General features: G+C 40.8%; 1 protein-coding gene across 4 annotated transcripts in view; it reads right to left on the reverse strand.

Moving 5' to 3' along the window:
• Positions 1 to 4,383: 4,383 nt before the first annotated feature.
• The window catches only part of otud7a (OTU deubiquitinase 7A), a 216,497-nt gene continuing 197,426 nt past the window's right edge, over positions 4,384 to 23,454 (reverse strand). For all 4 annotated transcript variants that reach the window (XM_043680340.1, XM_043680342.1, XM_043680339.1 and 1 more), the window contains 3 exons: positions 9,550 to 9,664; positions 8,834 to 8,918; positions 4,384 to 8,082 (listed from right to left, as the gene is read on the reverse strand). In XM_043680340.1, coding sequence (XP_043536275.1) covers positions 6,712 to 8,082; positions 8,834 to 8,918; positions 9,550 to 9,664 — 1,571 coding nt within the window. In that variant the 3' untranslated portion in view covers positions 4,384 to 6,711. The remainder of the gene's footprint in view (positions 8,083 to 8,833; positions 8,919 to 9,549; positions 9,665 to 23,454) is intronic.

Here is a 23,454-nt window from a genome sequence, read left to right on the forward strand (position 1 = left end):
TCAGTCTCTCCTCATAAGCCAACCCCTGAACTCTGGAATCAACCTAGTGAACTTCCTTTGTACCCCCTCTGGTGCCAGTACATCCTTTCTCAAGTAAGGAGACCAAAACTGCATGTAGTCCAGGCGTGGCCTCACTAGCACCCTGTACAGCTGCAACATAACTTCTCCGCTTTTAAATTCAATCCCTTTTGCAAAGGAGGACAAAATTTCATTTGCCTTCCTAATTACCTGTTGTACATGCAGACAATTTTTATCCCTTTCTGTAAACTGTCAAAAACTCTACATCCAGAAATGTTGAGCTGCATCTTTGACCCTTGTTAAGCTAAATTTCTGTTAAATCAATGAAAATCATGCTGCAATGTGTACACAGCTCTTTGGCTTCGTACTTTTACATATATACTTGAATATTGCCAAGTTCTTGTGCTGTGTATATTTTAATCTTTGCTGTCTTCTGTCACTAAGTTTCTGCCTCCTGTTCCCTGCTCTGAATTTGCCTACTGATTCTCATCCTCTATAAATCTAGATTCAATCCTCCCCACCATACTATCTTCACCTTAAAGCACAAATCATACAGAGTGAATCAAAAGTCCAACCTTGTTGATTTACAGACCCAATTTTATATTCGTATAAATGAAAGGATTGAGTAAATTAAAATCTTCGGTCAGTGTCCCACAACAATACAACAAAGAAAAATTAGGTGTACAACGTAACTATATAGTATAAATGGCCCTACCTGACCTGGGACAGTTTGATGCTGACTCAGAGTTTAAGGGGTTGGGAGTGAAGGTGTAGAAGGATTCCAATCCCCAGCATCGACACTCACCTTAAAATGGGACAAATCAATGACTATGTCAGCAGATTGTCTAATTACTACAGTAAAAGTTTTGTTCAAACATTTGGCAGTCCAAAGACTAAAATGATGCATTGTTGGTATTTTTTGGTTAACCTCTACTCATTCAGATAGTTACCAGGTAAAAAGCTAGACATCGATTAGGAGGTGCGGAGTACATAACATAGAACATTACAGCGCAGTGCAGACCCTTTGGCCCTCAATGCTGTGCTGACCTGTGGAACCAATCTGAAACTCATCTATCCTACACTATTCAATTTTCATCCAGATGTTTATCCAATGGTGATTTTAATGCCCTTCAAATTGGCGAGTCTACTATTGTTGGAGGCAGGACATTTCACATCTCTGCTACTACCCTGAGTAAAGAAACTATCTCTGACATCCTACATCTATCAATCCTCAATTTAAAGCTATGTCCTCTCATGTTAGCCATCACTATCTGAGGACTCTCATTTTCCAACCTATCTAACCCTCAATTATTAATTTTAACAGAATCCCTACAATGTGGAAACAAGCCACTTGGCCCAGCAAGTCCACACCAACCCTCCAAAGAGTAACCCACCCAGACCCATTCCCCTACCCTATTATTCTACATTTCCCCTGACTAATGCATCTAACCTACACATCCCTGAACATTATGGGCAATTTAGCATGTCCAATTCACCTGACCTGCACATCTTTGGACTGCGGGAGGGAACTGGAGGAAACCCAGGCAGTCATTGGGAGAATGTGCAAACTCCACACAGACAGTCGCCCGAGGCTGGAATCAAACCTGGGTCCCTGGCACTGTGAGGCAGCAGTGCTAACCACTGAGCCACTATGCCACCCCAAATTATATGTCTCAATTAAGTCACCTCTCAACATTCTTCTCTCAAATGAAAACAGTCTCAAGTTCCTCAGCCTTTCCTCCATACCAGACAACATCCTAGTAAATCTCCTCTGAACCCTTTCCAAAGCTTCCACATCCTTCCTATAATTCGGTGACCAAAACTGTATGCAATACCTTGAGTGCAGCCGCACCAGAGTTTTGTGGTAAACTACTAGTAACTGAATTCGAGAATGAGCATTTTCAATCAACCACCACCCTGTCTTCTTTCAGCTAGCCAATTTCTGATCCAAACTGTTAAATCTTCCTCAATCCTATGTCTCCGTATTTTGTGCAGTAGCTACCGTGGGGAACCTTATCAAACGCCTTACTGAAATCCATATACGCCACATCAACTGCTTTACCTTCATCTACCTGTTTTGTCACCTTCTCAAAGAACTCTCGAATAAGGTTAGTTAGGCATAACCTACCCTTCACAAAACCATACTGACCATCTCTAATCAAATTATTCCTTTCTAGATGATTATAAATCCTACCGCTTATAACCTTTTCCAACACTTTACCAAAGTAAGACTCACTTGTTTATAATTATCAGGGTGGTCTCTACTCCCCTTCTTGAACAAGGGGATAACATTTGCTATCTTCCAGTCTTCTGGCACTATTCCTGTAGACATTGATTACAGAAAGATCAAAGCCAAAAAGGCTCTGCAATCTCCTTCCTGGCTTCCCAGATAAATCTCATCAGGCCCAGTGGACTTTACCTATTTTCACACTTTACAGAATTGCTAACATCGCCTCCTTATGAACCTCAATCCCATCTAGTCTAGTAACCTGTATTTCAGTATTCTCCTTGACATCATCATATTTTTCCTGTGTGAATACAGTGAAAAATATTCATTAAGCTCTTCTATCTCCTCAGACTCCATGCACAATTTCCCACTACTATCCTTGATTGGCCCTAATCTTTCTCTAGTCATTCTTTTATTTCTGATATACCTATAGAAAGCTTTAGGGTTTGACCTTGATCCCACCTGTCAATGACTTCTCCTGTCGCCTCCTGGCTCTTCCTAGCTCTTTCTTTAGGTCCTTCCTGGCTAACTTATAACTCTCAAGCACTCGAACTGATCCTTCACATCTCATCCTAACATAAACCTTCTTCTTTCTCTTTACAAGATATTCAACTTCTTTAGTAAATCACAGCTCCCTTGCTCGAGCACTTACTTCCTGCCTGACAGCTACATACTTATCGAGGACACACAGTAGCTGTTCCTTGAGTAAGCTCCACATTTCAATTGTGCCCATCCCCTGCAGTTTCTTTCCCCATCCTAAATCTTGCATGATCACATCATGATTGCCTTTTCCCCAGCTATAACTCTTGCCCTGCATTATATACCTATCTCTTTCAATAGCTAAAGTAAGCATAACTGAATTGTGGTCACTATCACCAAAGTGCTCACCTACCTCCAAATCTAACACCTGACTCGGTTCATTACCCAGTACCAAATCCAATGTGGCCTCGCCCCTTGTTGGCTTGTCTACATACTGGATCAGGAAACCATCCTGCACACATTGAACAAAAACTGAGCCATCTAAAAGTACCTGAACTATAGTATTTCCAGTCAATATTTGAAAAGTTAATGTCCCCCAAAACAACTACCCTATTACTCTTGCTCCTATTCCAGAATCACTTTTGTTATCCTTTCCTCTACATGTCTGGAGCTATTAGGAGGCCAATTAAAACTCCCAACAGGGTGACCTCTCCTTTCCTGTTTCTAACCTCAGCCCATACTACCTCAGTAGACAAATCATCAAACATTCTTTCTGCTACTGTAATACTGTCCTTGATTAACAATGCCACATCTCCCCCTCTGATACCATCTTCTCTGTTCTTACTAAAACATCTAAATCCTAACAACCATTACTGTCCTTGCTCTATCCATGTCTCTGAAATGGCCACAACCAATCGACAACCAAGGTACCAACCCATGCTGCAAGTTCACCCACCTTACTGCAGATGGTCCTGGAGTTGAAGTAGACAGACTTCAAACCACCTTCCTTCATGCCGGTGAACTCCTGCGACCTTGAAACCATTTTCTGACCTCACTACTCTCACCCTCCTGGATATCGGAACTATAATTTAGGTTCCCATTCCTCTGATGAATTAGTTTAAACTCTCCCGAAGAGCATCAGCAAATCCCACCCCACCCCAACTGCCCAGGAGTAGAAGAAGAAATGACCAGCATACAGAATTCATTGTAATGGGTTTATTAATGCTCAAGTTCTTGGGGAAAGTTGTTAAAAAATAACAAAACATTTGGATTTTGAAATTGGCTAGTGCTTTTTCCTTACCTCAACATAGTGGCCTTTGATTGCATGTGGTTTCTCATAGGCTTGAGTGCATTCTATTGTCAGTCTAGTCACTAATTGTCAGCAGGATACAGACCATTTTATAACAACACAGTACAGCCTGATTCTGTTCACATCTGACTTGTACCTGTACTTTACAACAAGGTCAGTGGCTGAAGAAACAAGGTCAGTGGCTGAAGAAGAGCAAGATGATTGAATGAATTTTCCTCTTTATCCCCAAGCATTTGGGCCAATAGTAGTGGTTCAGTTGTTGCAGAGTGCATTAGCAATTCCCAATGTATAAGTTGATCCAATTAACAAACCTAACTTAAAGCAATGAGACATTGCCAATTCTAGAACATGTAGAAAATAAACAGTTTAATGGAGGAAGTCAGAATAACAAGGGTTTTAATTTTCAGTGCAAGTCAGGTGATAAACATTTTGAACAATACAGATTACCATGATCAAACAAGATAAGGCATCTCCTATTGAATAGCTCATCCAATAATGGCAACATTCACCTCAATCATAATTTATTTTAATACAGAATTTATATCAGAGATCAGGCCTTTGCACTAAATTTGGTAAACTTCAAAATGAGCTTCTAGGACTTCTCACCATTTGGATAATCGTAGGACGATCATATAAAGAAAAATAATCCAAGAACAATCAATCATAGTTAAACAAAACCTAAAACATTGTTCAATCTTTCAAACAATCTTAGCAAGTTTCCTGAGCTCATTGGTTTTTGCCACAAGTTAAATGGTTTAATACTGACAGAAATGTTTGTCATTTGCAAACTAGTTTCTTCTTCTGAAAACAGACAAGTAAAAATAATGATGCATTTTCTCATCCCAACTAGCCAAGTACTTGTAAGGGTCTTGTAGTTTAAATTCTCTGCATCATTTCTCAACCTTAAGTTCAAAGTAATCAGAAAATATTAAACAGTTAACGGTAAATGTATCTGTTTAAATTTCCATGGGAGCTTTCAATACTTTCCTTCCTCTCCCAGAAGGACAGGAGTTCCACATTCAGTCAGAGTCAGTTGCTACTCACTTCCCTCTTTCCTAAAAGTATTTTCCAACGCTCTTGGGAATCCAGTGGCTTGGGTGGGGGGGGGGGACATTCTGGTTTTCTGAAATTGGGAGAGCCAAATTAACAGTAAAGTTAAGAAAGAGTTCCCTGACGGTACACATGCAATCCACTCATATTTATATTCTCCACTATTATGGTTACTGGAAAATTGAAATTAAAACCAAGTGTTGGAAATCCTTAACAGGCAAGACAGCATCTCTGGAAAGACAAACAGCGAGATAAAAGATGTCTAAACTGCATTATTAACTGTTTCACTCTTCAAAAGATACACCAGACCTGCTCAGTTACCCCATCTCTTCATTTTTGCTTTTGTCATTGTGTGCATAGTACTAAGATTATTAAAGAGAATATTCCCATGAGCTTTATTTTCATATTAAAACAAAAAATGCAACATCATTGAAAATAAAAGCTGCATAGAACTAGTCTATCTTATGTTATTAAAAGAAGGCTAGTAGACAATCCCATGCTTCTTGAGCGCTGTTGCAGTGTTAAGATACTAACCTCATCTGTCCATTTAAGGCCACTTCTAATATTCCCTGTTGGTGTGAAAAAATTCAGGCAGTTTCAACTGCTTGTAAATTTTTGATTTTAATCACAGGGCAAGTGTAACTGCCTGTAAAGTTCTGGGTTTGGGGCAGAAGAACCCAAAAAACTGGCTTTTTCCTCTTTTCAACAATTGCTTTGAGTTTGTGGCAAAATGTAATGTGATACCTGCAGTGGGACAAACAGATACATATATAAGATTAGAACGCATTCAGAATTATTGTTGGAAATAGCAAAGCAATGCCACTGCAAAGCGGTGCAAAAGATTTTTTACAGCTCAATAAACACTGAGGCCATGTTGAAACACTGGAGCAAGATTGAGAAAAACCCATTTCTTAAATAACGTTGCATGTTTACAAAATATCAAAATGTATGAAAGCCTGGGCCACTCCTTCAGTCCACTGGAGCTTATAAATACACATTACAAAGCTCTAACGTATGCTTCAAGTTAACAGTTTCTGCAATTAAATCATCTATTAAAATGGCAAATGTGTTTTTTTAATAAAAAGCGCAAAATATTGCTTTTGCAGCACATTTGTGAAAATAATATAAAAATAATTTCTATATTACAATTTTTAACTTCTGCTTGTAAATTTCAGTCATAATGCATCTTCTAGTTCACAAACACAAATATACAGTTATTTTCTGCTCTATGTCACCATATCACTTTTACATTGGTAACTAATGTGCAAATTATCTCCTGGTGTTTACTTTGCTGTAGCGTAATTTAAAAAAAACATAGTTGTTGAAATATAATCAAATATTTGGTAACAGTCCATGGAGTAACAAAATGAAAAGGTCTCACATTACTCCAGGTTACTAAGTAAGAATTAAGGGTTGGAGTATCAATTCCGAACAGAAGTTGTAACGCGTTCGAATACATCTGACTGTAGTGCAACTCAAGGACTTTGAAAATGTAATGAACAGACTTTCCTTCATGGTATAAAGATCTATAAATGGATGCTCAACTTAAATTGCTTCTTCAAAACATTTGTAGTGATGGATTTGGTTAATATAGAGAAACTGGAATGACATTTTTCAGACAATTCAGTTAAATAGACCTGTTTCCTCTTTCCCTGCGCTGAAGCTCTTCTTTGTAACAGTAAGAGCAGTAAAATTCTGTCTCCGGACTGCCGTAGAAGGGGCAGTTGTGCTGTTTGCATCGGTTTTGTTGTAGGAAATAGGGAGGAGCCGCCATAATTCGCCCTTTGGTTTGCTCTCCACTTTGCCACACCGAGGAAACACCCTCGTCTGCATATTCCAAGTAGCCATTAACATCGCTTGGACCAAATCCATTGGTAAATGTGTGGCTTTTATGTTCAGGGGGCAGCAAATGCTTCAGAGGTTCCATGGTTTCTACAGTAGGAAATCTTGAAAGACCCACAGGACAGTAATTTTGATAAGACAGTGAGTGACTATGCTGCGGATATGTTGCGCATGTTTTCAGGGAGCCAATGACAGGTGGCTGAATGTCAATTGGGCAGTTTGATGATGGAGGTTTAATCTCAGACACATGGATGACATGCCGCAACAAAGCTGGCGTGTGTGTAAAGTGGGCAGAGGTGAGTGTGCCGGTCTTAGGGATTTCATTTCTGAGGGGTGAATTGGTCTCTGTTGCTTGACCACTCCTTCTTTGTGTTTTTGAGTTCATCAAATCCATATGGCTTTGAGAAGAACCTTGTAGAGTGTCCACCTGAGGATTTGGTTCCACCTTGCTTCTCTCAGATGGTTCATGTTCCATCTTTTTACATGTGGAGTTACTGGAAGCTTTTTTCTCTGCCTCTTTGCGTTTTTGCTCCTGCTCTGCATTGAAGCGTTCCTGAGCAGTAGACAAGTAATAATTAATCATTTCCTCGTGAAACTGATGCCTATGGCTAGTCAACAGAAGTCCAGCAAAAATGAACTTCCTCTCTCCTTGCATAGCAGCTCTCAATATGCTGAGGCTGAGTTTGACATCAGTGCTGTACTTGCACTGATCAGCTGGTTTATCCGTTGGAACTTTAACAGAGGTAATATTTGACTTGTCAGTAGGTGATGAACTTGATTGCAATGACTCATCTTTACTCCCTTTATTAGATTTATTGGATTCTTTTTTCTTGCCTTTCTCCACATTCTCCCCATTGCGCCCATTGCTTGAATTTCCTTTGCTGATTCTTCCATGTACTAATCCTCCGAATCCTCCCATGTTCTTCTTTATTTTAGTCCCCAGGGTTTTACTAAAACTCCCGAGTTTGTTTGCAACAGAGTCTGTCCTGTTCTTTTCCTTCTTTTGTTTATCTCCTTTATCTTTCTCTTTCTGGTTTTTGTGTCCATTCAGATTAGAGTTGCTGCAGATGGAGTCTCTGTCTGACTCGGAGTCAGACAGTGAATGGGCATCTTCCCCTACTGAACCAGTTGGTGATTCTGGCTGGGCCAAAGGTGCCTGTGAGTACAAACAATTCATAACTAGCCTAATAAAATTTATAGTATTATACAAAACTATTAGAATATAACAAAGTATTTTATATTAAAACCTGACTGCTGTAATAGTTTTGTCTTGCAGTATTATCCAGTGCCTCACCCAAATTACATGTAAGACAATAAGCGGCATATGGAGGTTTGACCATAGACAGACTCAACCGTGAAACTCGGCATCTATACACAGACAGTCTAATAGAAACCAGTAGTGAATAATCAGCAGATAATTTCTTTCCTTTAGTCGAAGGGTTTTGAGACCAATTGTGAAATGCCAACCAAATATGTAGCGGAATTGAGCTAATTAAACACAAATAGGTCAACTGAACCTGTGATCTTCCTATTTTGCATAGCTCATGTACTTCAAATCACATTGCTAACAGCAATAACATAAATTAAGTAGATTTAAAGCAAACAGCCTGGAAACCCCACTATGCAAGATGGCACAAATACCAAATACAAACATAGCAAGGTCTTTTTTTCATTTTTTGGAGCTATTAATTCACTCATAATAAATAGGATAACACTACTATTGAAAACAGACATGGTTTTACAATTAATATACATGTTTTCACAATGGTATTGCTCAGGGAATTTGGAAAAAAATATGCATTTTTATAATCTCTGTTGTATAGCATCATTGAAGTTATACTTTACAAGTCACATAAATCACAGCAGAAAATATTGCCCTTGCACTTTAAAAGCAGGAAATACTTTACCCTAGTTTCAGCGGGAATACAGATCCAGGATACATTCATATAGTTATGCAGTAGGTGAAGTTTGGCTTCCAGGGAAAGGACTAAACTGGAAGAAAATAATGCATGGTGACAAAACATCTACACATGGACAAAAGGTAAGGCACCAACTGTGATAACTCTAACAATCCAAATGTGAATTGACATTAGATCAAACTATTCAATTATTACTCACTCAATTCGCGCAAGTCTTCAGAAAAAGACTGTGGTCAGCAGACTGGCTTAATAGTTAGCACTGCTGCCTCTCAGAACTAGGGACAGAGGTTGGTTCCAGCCTCCGGTGACTGAGTGGAGTTTGCATGTTCTCCCCGTCTGCCTAGGTTTCTGCTAGGTGCTCTGGATTCCTCTCACAGTCCAATCATATGGTTAGGATTGACCATGCTAAATGCAGGTTTAGGGAGATAGGGTAGGACTGAAAAATGTGTTGCTGGAAAAGCGCAGCAAGTCAGGCAGCATCCAAGGAGCAGGAGAATCGACATTTCGGGCATAAGCCCTACTTCAAGGGTAGGGTCTGGGTCTGGCTGCAGACTAGATAGGCCAAATGGCCTCTTTCCGCACTGTAGAGAGTTTATGTTAAACGTGAAAAATTACTCTATGTAAAACAAAAGCTTTTGTTATTCTCAAGAAGGACAAAATAATATGTTCTAAAATTAAAAGCAAATTAAATCAAAAGTACTCACTTGGCCAACTTAGAGTTGTCATTGTCATCCTTTCCCCACTCCCAATCTTTCTTGGGATCCATTGCAAAGTGCAAAGGTAGCAGCTTGTGTTCAGAGTCGGTCAAGGGAATTGCAGCTAAATAACAAAAAAATTAGGAGCAACAAATAGATAACATTGGCAATTAGTCTGTCTTTTCAGGTCGAGAATAAAGACAGTTTTCTGAATGGAGAAATACATTTTCTTTGCAATCTTACTGAGAACCACTAAAATTAGAATTATGAAACTAGAATGTTTTTTGAATGCATTTTACCATATCTGTTAATGAGCACAATTTGATAGTGAAGGCACATAACTTGCTTCTGAATCTGCACCGAACACATGCAGTAGCTTCAAGATAGAGTTACCTGCAGAGCTGCACACCAATTTCTCAATCTAACATGAAGACATGGAGCAGAAGCCAAGCTTCTTTCAAAATTGAAATCATCACGGACAATGTCGGAAAATAGCATTTGCAGAAACTTCTGAGAGACTCCAAATCCAATTATTAATTCATTAACAAAAAAATCAGTGCGTTAATTTCAATAGGCATACACCAAATAAAGTTGAGCACGACTTTTTTTACTTCCCCAAAAGTAGTATTAGGTGCATTAGTCATGGGGAAATGGATCTGAGTGGATTACTCTTCGGAGGGTCGGTGTGGACTTGTTGGGTCAAACGGCCTGTTTCCACACTAAGGAATTTAATTGAATCTAATCTAAAGCCTGGCAACCAAATCAAATATCTGTGTAAATAAGAGAAGGCTCAATATTCATTACAAGTCTGATTAACAACACAAAAACAAAAAGGCACAGTAACAAATAGAAAGCATATACTATAAATGCTAGAACCATGCAGCATGTTAGTCAACTTATGTGGAGATAAAAGCAGCCTCGGGCTTGTGTGTGTAATTTACACATTATCCCTGTGTCGACGAGTTTCCTCCGGGTGCTCAGCTTTCCTCCCACATTCCACAGATATGCAGGTTAGGTGGATTGGTCATGCTGAAAACAAATGGCATCATAGTGTTCAGGGATGTGTGGGTTATGAGAGTTAGCCGTTGTAAAAAATTAATGCAATGTTACAGGGATGGGGTGGATCTGGGTGGAATGCTCTTCGGGGTCGGTGCAGATTTGATGGGCCAATTGGCCTACTTTCTGCACTGTAGGGATTTATGATTCTAACGATTCTAACTAGATTGAGAAAAGAATCATACAAAATGTTGATCTGGCTATTTTCAAAATTCTGATCAGAAACATACTTTCAGCATCTTTGCTTGTGGTTTTAATTTTATCGTGTGTTACATTATGTTACCGACAATGAACCTCGTCAAGCAATTTGCAAGTTGAGCCTCTGGATCAGACCCCTCCACTCTGTATGTGCCTGTATCAATGTAACTGCATAAAAGTACTCAAAGAAAACAAGCAGAATTTATACAACATCTTTTGCAACTCCAGATGTCACAACACATTAAAAAACTAGCTCATTGCCTGTAAAGAAAAAATAGATTTTTAAATACTACAACAAATACAAAACAATGCAATTCAAAACAGTACAAAAATAGTACAAAACTAAACCCAAATAATAAAAAAAATCTCCAACCCACTCTCCTATACAAATGTATAAACATATATAGAGAAGTATAAAATTTTAAAAAAACCTAAACTAGCTATTGAACTAAATAAATAAATACCTAACAACAAACAAATAAATAGTAATAACTCAGCCCAGCCAAACAAAACACTCATACATTCACAGTTCCTCCTCCCTGGATATTGGACTCATGAAACACAATCGTTACGACTTTATAAAAGCCCTTGTTAGTGTGGCAGATAAATCTGTGTCCAGGTATTTCAAAAAGGGTTGCCATGTCTTGTAAAAATTCTCAGTTTTGTGGTGTACCATATTTGTGAGAAAATCCAGGGAAATATGCTCCATAACAATCTTCCGCCAACCCGACAGGCCTGGGGGGTTTTCGGATATCCAACCTAGCAAGATATTCTTCCTTGCACAGAATGTAAGAATGTTGAAAAGTTTTGCCTTATGCGCGTCTGCAGGAAATACAATGGTAGGCCCAAAAGGAGCGAAATAGGGTCCTTCCCCACCCCTACACCTAAAATCCTCTCCACTGCACCCACCACAGCGCTCCAATAGGTTTGAAGCCTGTCACAAGACCAAAGACAATGGTTAAGAGTGCCCATGCAGATTTGGGATATGCTGAAGATATTTAAATTTTAACAAACGGTCTGGGGCTAAGTGGACCCTGAGGAGAATCTTCAACTGTAAAGCATGGGTCCTATTGCAAATTGATATCTTCCTTGCATTCTCCCAAATATCCTCCCATGCCTCTGAAGAAACTTCAACGCCCAACTCTCTCTCGCACATCTTGCAGAGTCGATCAGACTCATCTGAGGTGGGACCCCCCAATTGGTGATATAAAGTACTGACAGAGAGTGTACTCTTAGCCCTTAATACCCCTCTTTCTATGTCAGATTGTAGGGATCAGTCAAAAGTGTGGTCTTTTTTTGAATAAAATCCCTAACTTGAAAAAAACAAAAGAGGTCTCTATTAGATAACTCGTACTTCCGTACTAACTGATTGAAGGACATCATTACGTTTCCCTCAAATAAATCACTCATGCAAGTATTACTCCGAGCTGCCCGACGTTTAAATCCTGAATCTATCATACACGGTTGAAAACCCGGCATACCCACTAAAGGTGTAAACAAAGATGTTTTGCCAATATTACCTTCCCTCTGCCAAATTGCCCTCCTTGCTTTAACAGTATTGATGACTATTGGATTATGGCAATATTCCCCAACTATCCTCACCTTGTCCAAAAACAGCAAACTGGTAAGGGGGCACCTTGCCTGGGAGGATTCGATATCTAGCCATACTGAAAGAGGGTCCCCACAAACCCAATCATTCACGTAGGTCAAAAGCGAGCTTAATTGGTAATTTTTAATGCCCGGAAGGTCTACTCCCCCCAATTTGTGAGGCAACTGCAGTTTGGCTAATTTAATGAAGGGCCGTTTACGGTGCCAGATAAAGGAGCTGAACCAACCATTCAGTCTCCTGAGTGTTTGTTTATTGAAAATCAGGGGGAGCATCCGTATAGGGTATAGCAAACGAGGGAGAATATTCATCTTAATAAGCACTATCCGACCCAACCACTAGACTGGAAGTGCCTCCCATCTTTGGAGATCTTGTTTAATTATTTCAAATAATTGAGTAAAATTGGCTTTGAACAGGCAAACCAGAACTGGAGTAATGAATATGCCCAAATACACAAAACTCCCCTGTGACCACCTAAATGGGAATCTATAGTCACTCTCAAGAGGCAACTCTTTCGTAAGACCTACCCATAGGCATAGCCTCTGATTTAGCAAAATTAATATTATACCCTGAAAAAGCACCAAACGCGTGAATGCATTGTATCAGGCAAGGCACTGAGACTGCTGGATTCGTCAAGAAAATTAGAACATCGTCTGCATACAGCGAGATCTTATGTAATTTTGACCCCACTTCTGGAGCTGATATATTGAGATCCCCACAAACGTCCTCTGCCAACAGTTCAATCACCAACGTAAAAAGTAATGGTGAAAGGGGACAGCCCTGCCGGCTGCCCCTAGAAATATTAAAATTGCTTGATTGTACCCCATTGGTAATGACTGCCGCGAGAGGTACACTGTAGAGAATCTTTACCCATCTTATGAAAACTTTGCCCAGACCAAACCGGTCTAGAGGTTCCCAGACCTTTCCCTAATCACTGTAATGATTTGTGCGGCACTTCTCTTTCTGGCAAGGTATGCTAAGAATGAGCTAGTTTTGAAGTACCGAGATAGTTAAAATGCCTGAAACATGGCTTCCAATTTGTCTCACAAATACAATATAACGCTGAGCAGATAATTTGTTTTTAAGTAGTGTTAATTGAGGAATTAATATTGTGTCAGGCCATTGGAAAGAGCTCCATGACTCTTCTTGGAATAGTCCCATGTGCTATTTTCCAGGGCAGATAAGACCTTAGTTTAAATCATTCCACCAGGCAATACATTTGATAGTACAGGTACAACACTCTTGAGTCCCACATTGGAGTGTCCTCAATTCCCTGCTGTGGGGCATGAACCCATGACGTTCTGATGTCGTGACAAGAATACCACCTACTGAAGAAGCCTGACACCTTGGTACATTCTGAAATACTGAATAAATACACAGACAGTACTTTGAGGAAGGTCCAGTGCCATATGGTGATAACAGCACATGCACAGTTGAAATGTTCCTCATTTAGACTGCAAGGCCTCAGACAACCACACATCACTTTTTATAAAATCTTTTGTTAAATTGGCAATCACTTGTCAATGGATATGATTGTCCGCCTACGAAATTCCATGTCATTGGTCATAGGTTCTGTGGATGATGAGCCCGATCCTGTGGCTACATTTCCATCCACACATTTGCAGGTGTTTTTGGAAGGTTGAAGTGCTTTTGGCTTTAAGATCGACATTCATTTTTCCAGTCCCTTTTCCGTACTTCCACTTGCTGACAGGATTTGGAGATGTCTGTGTTGGACTGGAGTGTATAAAGTTAAAAATCATACAATATCAGGTTATAGTTGAACAGGTTTACTTGGAAGCACTAGCTTTCGGAGCGCTGCTCCTTCATCAGGTGGTTATGGAGTATAAGATTGTAAGACACAGAATTTATAGCAAAAGTTTAGTGTGATGCAACTGAAATATATTGAAAAAGATCTGGATTGTTTGTTAAGTCTCTCACCTTTTAGAGTGACCATGTCAGTTTTAGTTCTTTCATATGTAAATCACAAAGTTTTTTTAAAAGTTACATTCTCAAGTGAACTTTAACACTTAGTGTCATGTTGGCCCAGACAATGCACTGAAGGTGTTAGCTCCCTGTCTGAGGCTGTCTGTGCCACAATGGTCAGACTGATTCTAAACTAAAAAACGGATTTACAGAATCTTACATGGATTCATGCAGTTTTTGAGCAAAGTAAGATGTAATTCTGCAAGTACAAATTCACTCCAAAACATACGTGTGTGTGTGTGTGTGTGTGTGTGTGTGTGTGTGCGCGCGCGCGCGCGCGGGAGGGGAATAGGAGTGTCTGTGAGAGTGTGTGCGTGTGTAAAGGGGTGTAAGTCTGTGAGAGGGTGTGCGTGGGAATGTATGTATGTGTGAGCGTATGAGAAACATTCTACATGAGTGTCTGTGTCTGTTGGAGAGCAAGGATGTGTGTGTGTGTAGGTAGAAGTGTCTGTGTCTATAGACAGACAGACACTCACACATACAGTGTACACTGCCACAGACACCCTCTCACAGACTTATACCCCTTTACACTCACACACTCATAACCACCTCCCCCTGTCCCACGCACACACCCACATGCACATATACATATTTAAGTTTGTGGGGTGAATTTGTATTTTAAGAACTAAATTTTACTTTGCTGAAAAACCGCATGAATCCATGTAAGATTCTATACATTTTTTGGATGAGAATCAGTCTGACAATTGGTGGCACAGACAAGCTCACACAGGGAAACTCACACCTTTAATACATTATCTGGGCCGACATGACACCAATTGTTAAAGTTCACTTGAAAATGTAACTTCTAAAAAAGACATTTTGCAATTTACATATTAAAGAACTGAAACCGACATGATCATTCTAAAAGATGAGAGACTTAACAAACAACCCAGGTCTTTTTCAATATATAATTTCAGTTACATCACACTATAAACTTTTGCGGCACAGTGGCTCAGTGGTTAGCACTGCTGCCTTGCAGCGCCAGGGACACCGGTTCGATTCCAGCCTCGGGCGACTGTTTGCGTGGAGTTTGCATGTTTACCCTGTGCCTGCGTGGGTTTCCTCCAGGTGCTCCAGTTTCCTCCCACAGTCCAAAGATGTGTTGGTCAGGTGAATTGGCCATGCTAAATTGTCCATAGTGATAAGTGCATTAGTAGGCAGTAGGTGCGTGGGTTACTCTGAGGGTTGGTGTAGACTTGTTGGGCCAAAGGGCCTGTTTCCGCACTATAGGAAACTAGTCTAATCTAAAAAAACCTCCGAGTCTTATAGTCTTATTCTCCACAGCCACCTGATGGAGGAGCAGTGCTCTGAAAGCTAGTGCTTCCAAATAAACTTGTTGGACTATAACCTGGTGCTGTGAGATTTTTAACTTTGTCGATAGGAGTTCTTGAAGAATTGTGACTCTTCATAACAGCAGCTTCTTCTGAGCAAGGATCTCCCATGCAATAACATCGGTGTTGGATTTCCCAAGAGAAGCCTTCAAAGAGACATTGAAAAGCTTTTGTTCTTCTCCAATTTGAGCGTGTCCCTTGAGCTGAGCAAAGATGATTTGCTTTGGCAGTCGGAACTCAAGCATCATAAGTACACGGCCAACTCAAAAGAGTTGGTTTTGGATGATCACAGCCTCGATCCTGGTACTGTTAGCTATTTCAAGGACAATCATGTTAGTATGCTTATCCTCTCAGCTGATGCAGAGAACCCATTTCAAACAGCTTTGGTGGTATTTCTCAAAAGATCTTGAGCTGGAATTTTTATGTAACCAAAGTCTCGGGGCCATACAGAAGAGTCAAAGGATGACTGCCTGGAAAAAGGATCCTGGTATCAGCACAGATGTCACAGTCAAAGACTCTCATTCTTGGGAGACTGAAGGCAGTGCTCACAGGTTGGATGTGATGTTGAATCTCAGCATCAATGTGAGCCTCAACCAAAAAGTAGCTTCCCAGGTAGGGGAATTGCTCCATGTTTGGCAGGATTTCTCCATTCATCTTAAATAGAGGGACGGACTGGAAGTTGACCTGGGCTGGATTATTTAGGATTTGACTTCTTTGAGTTCAGACAGAAGCCAGTTCTCCAGTGTGTTGCTGCATAGGCATTAAGCAAGGCTTGAAGATTCTCTTCCAAGAGAACAGAGATGACATTGTTATCTACATACAGAAGTTTCACAAGCGAGGCCATGTCATTTTCCTCTTAGATTTCAGCCGGTTCAGTCCAAGATCATCTCTAATGGGGAGTTGGAGGATTTCATCAAATACGTTCTCGCCGACTATTGCAATTTGGTTTAAGAGTTCTTTGAAATATTGTCTCCATTGCAGGCTGACATTTTCTCAGTCTGTCTCTCAAAAGGATGCCAAGCTTCGTCTATATTGGTTTGAGGCCAAGGGTGTTGAGTCTGTACATCACCTTGGTGGCGCTGAGGAAACACCAGGTGTCATGCTCGTCAGCAAGGACTTGCAGCTCCTTAGTTTTGTCAGTTTACCATTGGTTCTTGATTTGCCTAGTCCTTCTTTGTAACTCCGCCTTTGCAGCTGATGAATTCTCCTCTTTGCCTTGATGTTACTTTTTGCCTTCTTATTGTTGATGAGGTCTTAGATGACATGGTCATTGTCAATGAACCAGTCTGTGTGTTTCCTGGTCTTGTAGCTCATGGTTTTTTCACAACATGAGAAGATCTTCAGCTCTTTCCAGATTTGCTCCACTCCATTAAAATGAATGCTTTGGAGATTTGGTGAAAATATTTTGAAGTTTGCTAATTTGCTCGACTTTTGAAGCAGCTGAATGTTGCGCTTTTTCTGAACTGTTTCTTAGGCTTCAGCTGCTTCTCTTTTTCTGGATTAAAACCTTTAAAAGATATCTGGCCGGGGAGATTCAAGATGGCAGCGACCCAACAAGTCTGAGTCTGTAGTGCTCTGCCTAAGACTTGGGCAAAGTGGGGCACCTGCCTTCACCTCACCCTTTAAATCATTTAAGATAGCTTTTACTCAGCGTAGTCAGTCATTTTACATGGATAGTTTGGTATTGTTTCTAAAATGACTAAGGGCAAAAACTCTCGCAGCTCGCAACAGGCAGGGACCCCTCCCCAACCCCCTCTCGCAGCAGCAGTGACTTCCGCGGCCGCCTCGGGGGACTTACCTGCGGAGGCGACCCTGCTTTCTGGGATCACCAAACTTCAAGAGAAGATAGACGCTTTTATTGAGGAGTCCCAGTCCAGGTGGGAGTCAATCTCAGTCATGCTGCAGAAGCACGACTGAGAAATCGAAAAACTTGAACAACGCATTGGAGGGTTGGAGCGATGGGTCACGGCCTCGGAGACTGCTGCCGAGTCGCCCGTAGGTCAGGCCCGGGCTCTGATGCGGTGAACCCAGACCCTGGAGGAGCGCATTAATGACCTCGATAATCGGGGCCAATGGAAAAATATTTGGTTGCTGGGCCTTCCCGAACGGGAAGAGGAAGGCCAGCTTGTAGACTTTTTGGAGCGATGGCTCCCACAATTATTGAAGTTGGAGTTGGCACCGGGCCGGGTGCAGATGGAGTGGGCCCACTGGGTTGCTATATGCAGGCCCAGGTCAGACCAGCGCCCCCGCCCGGTTCTAATCCAACTCCAATATTATAGAGAAAAACAAATTCTCCTGGAAGCCTCCAAGTCCTGGGGAAGGATCCCCAGGCCATGATGCACAAAGGTTCCAGAATAATGTTATTCCAGGGCTTCTCACCAGCCACGGTCTGCAAGAGGAGGTCATTCGATGAGGTGAAGAAGCGTCTGAGAGACCTAAATATCCAATACTCCATGCACTATCCAGCAGCGCTGCGCTTCAGCCATGAAGGAATCATTTACAACTTTGGGTTGTCGGAAAAAGCAAAAGAATTCTTGGACTCTCTTAAATAGATTGCGGGACTCGAACCGTATGGATAACGACTTTATTTTGACCCCCCCCTTTGTTTACCCCGCTTTTTATTTCTTTCAACCTTCTTCCACTTATCTTTCCCTGGGGGTGGGGGTGTGGGGGCTTGTTCCTTACTTTTCCTTTTTATAGTTCGCCTGGCTTACTCGATTTGTGGGAGAGGAGGGTTTGTTTTGTCTTGCCCTTTTCTTAAGAACGGGGGTTTTCCTCTTTTCTCGTTTTACTTAGTTGCCTAATACTCGCCGGGATTGTAATTTTGTAATTTTATATATTCCTATTTTGTACTGTGTTTGCTAAACGCACCCAGGTGTTGGTGTGGGGGGGCGGGGTGGGTTACTCACTTATAACTCTGGTTTCATAAAATACTTGAATTTGTATATTCCATTCTATAATGCCTGGGCCAAGGGCAGGCCCCTAGTTAGGAGAGGTTATGGTGGGGTTATCGATAGGTAGTTATGCCCTCTGGGAGCAAGGGGGAAAAGTGTCCTTTCAAATATGTTTGCGTTGTTTTTTTTAAACTTAGGAATAGCTTTTAATTGTGTTGGTTTAAATGTTTTAAAGAATTTTTGTATTTGTGAATTCCCTATGGTCTTTATTCAAGGTTTTCTGAGTGGGGTTCTTCCTCTTGGGGGGTCTCACGCTTGCCTGGACGATTATGGCTAGCCATTCGCTTAGGTGGTGCACTTGGAATGTCAAGGGGAGTAATTCACCAATCAAAAGGAAAAATATATTATCAAGTCTCAAAAAAGAAAGGGTCGCTATAGCTCTCTTACAGAAGACACATCTACTTGACAAAGAACATTTAAAGCTACAACAGGGTGGATTTGATCAGGCTTTTTCTCATCTTTCAGTTCAAAAGGTAGGGGAGTAGCCATTCTTATTTAGAAGAATCTTCCTTTCCAAATGTTAAGCCAGATAAAAGATGAGCCTGGACGGTATATAGTGATCAAAGCTCTGATACATGGAGAGGAATATGGAATTTTGAATCTTCACTTCCCCCCCCCCCCCCGGCACATCCCTTTAAATTCCCTAAGTTGACAGCTTTTGGAGTCTGCCATACAGTTAAAATCTCCTCATATAATTGTATTATGGACCCAGAGACAGATAGGATACCTTAGAGCACTACGGGTATATCTCAGAGATCTGGACAACTGGTGGATCTGAATAAGGAGATGTATGGAGGTGCCTAAGACTTAGGCGCTGGTCTGACCCGGGCCTGCATATAGGACTAGTAGATGTATGGAGGTGCCTTCACCCCCAGGGTAGAGACTTTACTTTCTACTCTAACCCACATAAATGCCATACCAGAATTGATATTTTTTGCCCCCTTGACCCTTTTGAATTCCATATAAATTTGTAAAATAGGTAATATAGCTATTTCTGATCATGTCGTAGTATATATGGAAGTCAAGATTAGGGATGGTGGGATAGGCCCCCCTGACATTGGCATAAGAATTCCTTTTTACTGAAGTATAGCAAATTTATAAAGTATTTTTTGCAAGAATTCAAAACCTTCTGGGAAATTAATTCCGATACAGCCAGTAACCCATCGATGATGTGGGAGACCAATAAGACATATGTGCGAGGCTTGGTCAACTCATTCTGCAATATGGAAAAGACAAAAGGGAGAGCAACAGCGCCTGCTCAAGGCTCGCTTAAAGGCAGCTGAGACAGCGTATCTTAACAGGCCTTCCATTACTAAGCTACAAAGGGTCACAGCCCTTAGGGCAGCCTTGAATACCGCGCTTACCCAAACAAACAGCAAAGAGGGAAATATTATTCGCAAAGCAGAGATTATTTGAATATGGCGACAAGCCTGGCAGATACCTAGCATATCTTACTAGAAAGAAAAAGGCTCCTCAAGCCATTGCGTCCATTAGAGAAAGTGCTGGTACTTTGACTTGTGATCGTAAAAACATCAATACAGCCTTTAGAAAGTTCTATTTTCAACTGTATAAATCACAGGACTGTGAGGGTAGAACTGAGAAGATGGAATCCTTCTTTAAACATTTGGCCCTCCCGGGCTTAACCTCAGAGCAGGTGTCAATCTTTAATGCCCCCCTGACAACCCAGGAAGTACTCGACGCGGTTAGGCAGCTTCAGAGTGGCAAAGCGCCTGGACCAGACGGATTCTAGATTGAGTTCTATAAAGAATTTATAGGGGAACTGGCCGGGCCATTCACAAATATGTATAATTATTCACATAGTCATGGCTGCCTCCTGCCTTCGTTGAGAGAAGCAAACATCTCTCTTATTCTTAAAAAGGAAAAGGCCCCAGAAGATTGCTTATCATATAGACCCATATCCTGACTAAATGTGGATTTCAAAATTCTTTCTAAAATGTTAGCATTAAGATTGGAGACAGTCTTACCACATATCATAAAAGAGGACCAGACGGGGTTTATAAAGGGCCGCAGGTCAACTAATAATATTAGAAGGGTCTTAAATATGATACAAGCTTGTCAATAGGGAACAATACCAGGTTTAGCCATCTCCTTGGACGCAGAAAAGGCATTTGATCGGGTAGAATGGTCATATCTTTTGTATATATTGGAAAAGTTTGGCATACTTAGGTATTTTAATCACCCCAGTATTTGGTCAGCTGTATAAAGCTAACTTTATACAAGGACTGCACAAAACACTACATAGGACAAACAGGAAGACAGCTAACGATCTGTATCCATGAACACCAACTAGCCATGAAAGACACGACCAGCTATCCTTAGTAGCCACACACACAGATAACAAGCAACATGAGTTCGACTGGGACAACACTACTATTATAGGACAAGCCAAACAGAGAACAGCCAGGGAATTCCTAAAGGCTTGGCACTCATCCACAGATTCTATCAACAAACACATCGACCTGGACCCAATATACCAGCCACTGCAGCGGAAGCGGCAGAGACAAACCACTATAAATGCCGGAGGAAACAACACAGAAGCGCTTCACAGGAGGCTCCCAAGCACTGAGGATGTCACCTAAACAGGGGATGAAACGTCTGCAACACAAATTCCCAGCTTGGCGAACAGAACCACAACAAGGAAAAATATTTTAGTGAATTGGGTAGCTGAAGGCCCTCCAGGACTTTCAAACTGGCACAAGTTAGTCATGGAATATATCCCCCTTGACTTCCTCACAAATATGGTGCACCAAAAATCGGAATTATTCTATAAAACACGGCAGCCCTTTTTGAACTACATCGACACAGATATTTCGGCATATTGTCCAGGGCTTTTGACTGGCTGTGGTAATGGTTCTGGCTGGTTCAGGGACCCTCAGGAGGAGGAATCCCGTATAAATACGGGTTTTATGATGACTTGATGTAAATCTATTTTGAGCATGTATCTAGTTATTTAATTATTTCGTTGTTTATCGCTAGCAATGTATGATATTCTATTTTATGTTTTGGTTGTTTGTAGGATAGATTAGTAGTTAGTTGGGCTTTTCTTTCTTATTTGGTTATTATTTATTCTTTCTTATTTATTTATTTAATGTTACATTGATGTTTATACTTGTTGGTATTACTTTAAAATTTTGTAAAAAATCTTAAAAATTTTCTTTTTTCAAAAAAAACCTATATTAAAAAAAATCTGGCCAAACAACGTCTTTGCAAAGTACACAGCTTTACTGCTTCAACATCTACAGAGAAATAAATGAGAAATTTGAATACAGAGGCCAATTACTTCATTGCTCTTGCTCTTCGAACCGAAGCAAATTGTTCCATGAAATGGTTGGTGGCTGTGTTAGAAAAGTGCAAGTCATATTTGAAATTTATAAAGTCTACTAGTAGATGGCAACAGATGCTACATTATTCTACATTGATGGACAGACTGTAACTGGATTCATTGAGGAGAAAGTGAGGTCTGCAGATGCTGGAGATCAGAGATGGAAATGTGTTGCTGGAAAAACGCAGCAGGTCAGGCAGCATCTAGGGAACAGGAGAATCGACGTTTCGGGCATTAGCCCTTCTTCAGGAATCTGGATTCAGAAAGTCCTGCCCTGGTGAAGGTTTTCAGCATTTTAACTTTTTATGACTCAAACTGGAGCTTGACAGAAATTTTCATTAAAACATGTTCGATCTTCTACATTTAAAAACAACAGAATAAATCGATAGATATTGTAAATGTTTTGTTTTTACATGAACAACACTACAAAATAGCAATTTATCCACATCAAAAGCCAGGTTTAAAGTGGCTGTTTGCCACTTTTGTTCCTTCTCAATGGTTGGGTCTCTTCTTTACTAATTGGCTATTTTCCCCTTTCATTATGCCAATTATTATACTTAAAGCTTCTTACCTCAATTTCAGATCATGAAAAGAATATAATCAACCTGTGTCAAAAAGAATTTGCCCATTACAATGTAACAGAACTGTTTGCTTTTGCAATACATCTGCCATGACAGTCCTTTATTTAAGCTTAAAGCCAAAGGAAGATAATTGACAATAGCTTTGCTTTAAATGTTGCAACTTTGAGGTGAGTGGATCGTATATCACTTGGAAAGAGTGGAACAAACCTGCATCATGATATTTAAACACCTCTGGGGTGCTTAAACTTGATATAAGAGTTTCTGCTGCATTCTGGTCCTGCAATCTTCATATTTGTCCCCTCCCTTGCCCAACCCAGGCTCCTCTGCACTACTGCCTGGGTTTATAATGCCAAGACACCAACACTATCCTGCTCAACACTTCTCTCCTCTGCGCTGTCATTGTGAGCCAAGGCTCTGGAGATGAGCATCAAGAAACAAAGAGCAACTTTGAATGGCCATCCAGAGAAAACATCAATTCTAACAACCCCAGATTGGCACTTCTGCACCATTCAGACCTGTACTTTCAGAAACCCTGAAACTGCTGGCTTCTAATTCAATCTGACCCTGATGTCCAGCCTCTTATGGCATCTGGCTCTTGAGCAGTTACACATGTTCAGAAGAGAGAACCAGTGAGTGAGAGTCAGGGAGTAGTGTGGCACTAGTAAAAACACAGCACATCAAGCAGCATCCAAGGAGCAAGAGAGTCAATGTTTCGGGCGGAGAAAATAGGGCCTGTCCTTTGGCCCTTGATGCTGCGCCGATCTGTGAAACCAATCTAAAGCTCATCTAAACTACACTATTCCATTATCATTCATATTTATCCAGTGACCATTTAAATGCCCTTAAAGTTGGCGTGTCCACT

This window comes from Chiloscyllium plagiosum, chromosome 40, assembly GCF_004010195.1.
Source record: "Chiloscyllium plagiosum isolate BGI_BamShark_2017 chromosome 40, ASM401019v2, whole genome shotgun sequence".
Taxonomy (NCBI): domain Eukaryota; kingdom Metazoa; phylum Chordata; class Chondrichthyes; order Orectolobiformes; family Hemiscylliidae; genus Chiloscyllium; species Chiloscyllium plagiosum.